Source organism: Hipposideros armiger, unplaced genomic scaffold (assembly GCF_001890085.2).
Source record: "Hipposideros armiger isolate ML-2016 unplaced genomic scaffold, ASM189008v1 scaffold_100, whole genome shotgun sequence".
In the NCBI taxonomy this organism is placed as follows: domain Eukaryota; kingdom Metazoa; phylum Chordata; class Mammalia; order Chiroptera; family Hipposideridae; genus Hipposideros; species Hipposideros armiger.
This window is the reverse complement of record NW_017731450.1, coordinates 1,063,952-1,069,533: the sequence shown is the minus strand read 5'-3', so window position 1 is coordinate 1,069,533 and position 5,582 is coordinate 1,063,952. Positions and strand designations below refer to the sequence as shown.

The 5,582-nt window shown below is 49.0% G+C and overlaps 1 protein-coding gene across 1 annotated transcript in view; it reads left to right on the top strand.

The window, feature by feature from the left end:
* The window catches only part of SOX11 (SRY-box transcription factor 11), a 4,404-nt gene extending 2,427 nt beyond the window's left edge, over positions 1 to 1,977 (top strand). Inside the window, exon 2 of the mRNA XM_019646279.1 lies at positions 3 to 1,977. Within this exon, the coding sequence (XP_019501824.1) occupies positions 3 to 619 (617 nt within the window). The 3' untranslated portion in view covers positions 620 to 1,977. The remainder of the gene's footprint in view (positions 1 to 2) is intronic.
* Positions 1,978 to 5,582: the final 3,605 nt, after the last annotated feature.

Sequence of the window (5,582 nt, the reverse complement as noted above, 5' to 3'; positions counted from 1 at the left end):
GCCGCTGCGGCTCAAGCAGGAGGCGGACGAGGACGACGAGGAGGCGCCGCCCCCGCCGCTGCCGCAGCCGCCCGGGCCGCCGGCGCCGCCGCTGCTGAGACGCTACAACGTCGCCAAGGTGCCCGCCAGCCCCACGCTGAGCAGCGCGGCCGAGTCCCCCGAGGGCGCCAGCCTGTACGACGAGGTGCGCGCGGGCGCGGGCGCGGGCGCGGGGGGCGGCCGCCTCTACTACAGCTTCAAGAACATCACCAAGCAGCAGCCGCCGCCCGCGCAGCCCGCGCCGTCGCCCGCGTCCTCGCGCTCCGTGTCCACCTCCTCGTCCTCGTCCTCGGGCGCCGGCGGCGGCGGCGGCGGCGGCGAGGACGCCGACGACCTGATGTTCGACCTGAGCTTGAATTTCTCCCAAAGCGCGCACGGCGCCGGCGAGCAGCAGCTGGGGGGCGGCGCGGCGGCCGGGAACCTGTCCCTGTCGCTGGTGGATAAGGATTTGGACTCGTTCAGCGAGGGCAGCCTGGGCTCGCACTTCGAGTTCCCCGACTACTGCACGCCCGAGCTCAGCGAGATGATCGCGGGGGACTGGCTGGAGGCGAACTTCTCCGACCTGGTGTTCACGTATTGAGCGCGGCGCCCCGCGCGCCCCGGCGGGTGCGGAGCCGGGGTCCTCGGGAGGAAGTCGCGGTGTCGCGGCGGCGGCGGGGCGGAGGGAGAGAACGTGATGCTGATGTCGATGTGATGTGGTGACACAAAGAAACGGGAAAAGGATGAAATTTTCGGTGGAGTTAAAGTGAAATGAGTAGTTTTAAACATTTTTCCTGTCTTTTTTTTTTTTTTCTTTTGGTCCCCCCCCCCTTTCCTTTATCGTGTCTCAAGGTAGTTGCATACCTAGTCTGGAGTTGTGATTCCCCCCCCCCACACACACACCCCAAATGTGTTTTTGTAATTATTTCTTTTTCCTGAAATTCGTGATTGGCAACAAAGGCGGAGGGGCGGGAAGAAGGGAGGGAGGACCCGCTCCGGAAGGCGCGGTTTGAAGCTTGTCGGTCTTTGAAGTCTGGAAGACGTCTGCAGAGGACCCTTTTGGCAGCACAACTGTTACGCTAGGGAGTTGGAGATTTTTTTTTTTTTCTTAAGAGATCTTAATGAACTGGTGATTTTTTTTTTTAAAGCAAACACAAAAACAAAAAAAGGGACCATTGCAACTTTTTAATTTAATTTTATTTTTTTGGAGGGAGAAAACTGATGTCTTCTATGCATCCGATTCTTAACAAAACTGCAGGGAGCTTGAAAAAATGCAGACTGTACAAACGCTTACAAAAAAAAAACTGTGAACTGATTTAAGATCAGAGTTTACTTTTCAGATCAAATTGTTTATGGTTTTACAAATGTGATTTCTACTTGCCAACTTTTTTTTTGTAACTTGTTCCCTTATACCTCCTTAATTGAATACCAGACAGCCTAGACCTCAGTACAAAAGGTATTGAAACATTTTTGATACATAACAGACCTCAGTCTTTTTTAAAAATTAATATATTTTCAGGCGTATTTTTGTACAGTGAAAAGGGAACATTCTTGCTGTGTTTTTCCAGTAAGACTTTCAGGCACTTCTTCCCTTTCGATTTCTTTTTTTCCTCTGTTTTTTAGCATGCAAGTATGTTGGTACGTTATGTCCTGGTTTAAAAAGGATTAAAATTTTAAAATAATCCTTGCATCTAAAGGCCTTGTGGTTTAAAGAAAAGAAAAAGCAAACTTTTTTTTTGTACAGCTATAGTAGAGATTTGTTCAATATTTGTAGGTAAAGATTTATTGAAAATGGTGATATAGACCTCAGAGCTGTTATCTTAGTTTAAAGATTGTATATGTACTGTACTATATAGTAGGACTATGTATCTCATACGCTGTGATATGTGGATGGGGGCCCAGATGGAAGGTTTAAAACTGGATTCTCGATTTTTAGAAAAAAAAAAAAAAAAAAAAAGGCACATAGTTTAAAAAGTTTCTCATTTTGTGCAATATAATCTAAATAAAGTACAGACCATCTGCATATTTTGTAGCAAATGGTGGCAAAGCAGACTCAATGCACTGTCGACATCATTGCCTGTTTTTTTTTTCTTTTTTTTTTTTTTGTGCTGGAAGTCTGTATCTTGACAATTTTAATAAATCAGCTGGAACTGATAGAAACTCGCATCGCCAATAGTCTCTATGGAAGTCTAACTGGAAGCCTGTGGTCGCAGCGCATTCAGTGACGAGGCTGTTGTGTGCGCGGTGGGCGTGGCGGAGACATCGACGTTTAGAGGGGTCAGGCTGCAAAGGGCTCAGTGGGCAGGCCGAGTCTTCCTCTTCGATGACGAGTTATTAAAAACCGGGAGGAGGATTCTTGCTGCCTCTCCTTCCTTCCCCCACCCCCACTTCCTTTCTCACCTCCTCCTCCTGCACTCCCGCCCTCTCCCCACCCATCCCGGCGGGCGGGCGGGCTGCGCGGAGAGGCTGGGTGGCCGGCTGGGAAGGGAGGCCCGGCCCGCGCGCATCTGTCCTGCGGTGGTCGGGGTGTGCTTGGCCTGCGCAGGGCTGCGTGTGGCGGTGGCGCGCTCGGGGCGCTCGGGTCCCCTGCTCTCCCTTGGAGGGCGGGGGCAGCCGTTTGCCGTTTTGAATTTTTTTGGTTTGGACGCTGCGCCTCTGCGTGTGCGCTGTGATGGACGCTGGTGGGGAGCGCGGCTCCGGTTCTTGACCTCGAGCGGTGACGAGGGCAGGGGACAGGGTGTCGGTGTCCGTCTCAACCGGACCCCCGGGCCAGAGAGCTGGGACCGCGGCCTCCACGGCATCCGTGCGGGCCGAGCCGCCGGTGAGAAGCGGGGAGGGGGACGAGGGCGCTTGGGTGGCGGCCCGGTACCCCGCGTCTTGCTCTCCACGCCCAGCCATCGCGTGCGCCTCGGCGCACCCCGCCTCTGGCCCTGGAGGCCGGCGGAGACCCCCGCGCTGGGGCCCCGAGGCCCATCGGGCGGGAGGAGGAAAGCAAATCCCGGGGGGAGGCCGCGCATCCTGCGCCCTGGCGCGCCGGCTCGTGAGCCGCCGGGGACGTGACTCCGGGCGGGCAGCCTCGGAGACGGTGGCTCGGCTTCTTGGTGGTTCTGCTACTGCCTTCTCCGGGCTCGGGCGGCGCGGGGGCGGCCCCATCCCGCGCGCGCTCCCCGCGTCTGCGGACCGTTTGCCCGGGCAGTCCCCCCTCTTCGCCGCCGCTCGCGTTTTCCCAGCCCCGGCCTGCGCCTCCGACCCGCCCCGGTTCCGGCCCCGCTCCGCGCCTCCCGCCCCTCTTTTCCTGGGGGCCGCGGGCTCAACGTCTCCGAGCTGCGGCGCCTGCAGCGGGGGAGGTTTTGTTCAGTCGTTGCAAATCGCCACGCCTCTTTCAACCTACTGAAACGGTTTACCAAGGTCTGGTCTCCATTTTTACTAAGATTTGGTGAGACCAAAGGGAAGCGTCCTCGCGGTGCCAGGAGCTGCTAGGCCGAGGGGGGCCCTCGCGCCCCCGCCTCCCCTTCCCGCTCCCCTTTGCCGCTCCTGCCCCCGCAGCCTCCGCCCCCACCCCCACCCCTGGGATGCGAAGCCGGCCAGCTTTTGCTGCAGACCGACAGATTTCTGTGGCTTTCTCCTTTCGATGGACCATCAGATTTCAGTAGTACACGTGGGAAAAGAAAGGGCTGATGGTGTTAATAAGGTTCTCAATATAGAACTGGATTTCTGCAATTGTTTACTTTTTTTTTTTCCAAATAATAGACTAATGTAGTCATTGGTCGGACATTTATTTAGCCACGAATAATTGAACCAGCGGTTTACAATTGACGAATCTCTGTGCTGGTGATTTTTACGTGGCTGCCCTCTGCTGCAGTTCTAAATTTGGTTGAAAACACGAACCCATTGATAAGACTGAGTCTGTATTTTGAAAATCTGAAAACTTTGCATGTGTTTTATGTTTTAATCATAGAGGAACCTTGGACGTTTTCTGTGGTGAGGTAGGAACTTTGAGTACATTAGTATCGTGTAATTTGGCCTCAGAATGGAAACAAATAGTCTTTTGATTTTTTAAAAAAAAGTCATGTAGCCTAATTTCTTGATAGTAAAATAAGAGAAAAATAGATGGTCGGCGATCTAAATTAAAAACCTGTTAGAACTCAGGACAGGCGCTTGAATGCGCTTTTAACAATATTTAAGGCTGTTTTGATGAATGCATTGTGAAAATCAGTCTTAACGAATTCTTTATTGAATGTCTAAAACATAGTATAATACACATGGTATTCTTGCCACTGGATAGTCTTCAATAAAAGTTTAATTGCATTTTTTTTTTTTTTTTAGTCTCTTAAGTAAGTCTTATTTTTAAGCGTTGACAGAATATCTTAAAATGGTGCCGTGGGGGTGGGGGTGGGAGCTGAGGGCACTGCAGCCTAGCCAGTGGGTATCCTGCTGTTCTAACGAGTTCACAGACTCTGATGATAGGCGTTTTGGTAAGATTTCCATCTTTAAGAACTTGAACCAGCATTCTCTTATTAATTCTTTAAACTGTGGAAATGATCTTCCAGTTCTTACACTCTGATATGCATCCCTTTTATTAAAAAAAAAATAATGCTAATAAAAGGCAGTGTATTTAAACTGTGCTTTGCAAATATTATGTATGTTATGAAATGACTACAGTCACAGGGCAAGTTATCTGTAGAGTGATTATCTTTTAGCTAGAAAAAAAAATTACAACCCTTATGGGCAGAAGGCGTTTCTTTTTAAATGTTAATTAATCAAGGGGGAAGTGATTTAAATATGCATGCATATAGCAGTCAGGATGATTTGGGTTTTTTGTTTGTTTGTTTTTACAAAAAGACTTAGAAGGCAAGACTTGTTTTTCTGTTCTCTGGGGGTTGAAACCATAATCATTTGATATTGGTACAGTACAAGAAATTTACGTGTGTTTTTCACTTCAGAATTTAAATGACTTGCCCAAGGAATCTGAGAAATAAAGCAAATAAGTTGCTCTATTTTAAAAGTAGTCATTCAATATAAATATATATATATCAATCTTAACTTTTTTATTCTCTGATATAATTAATGATATGTATATTCTTACTTTTTCTTCTAATGGGCATATGTATCCTTGTGGACATTTTGGAGAGAGGTTTTTCTTGGACTCTCCCATTTATAGAATCTTTATACTCTTTTACTGTGTGGTCCCCTGCTTTTGACAGATTTCTGAGGCAACTATATTTGTGCTTTTTTCTTATGTAGGATGACCAGCAAAAATAGTTTACTGAGTTGTCAATTTTATCAGTAGATAAGAAACTTTCTTTATTACAGTTTCAGGGAAGATCTTTTCAGGATATTTCTCAGTTATTCTAAGGGCCAAATTTTATAAACTTTCCATTAGGAATGTCAGTTTCAAATACCCTTTGTATAGCCTGGGCCCGGGAGGAAGCCAAGACTGAGCCTTATGTATCCCAACAGGAATTTCCGAGTTCCCAAAGCAACCGTCTCCATGGAATGACTTGCACTTGCTTTTCAGAGATTGGGCTTCTTTTAATTGTCAGTTCTTTTCTCACTGTTCATTT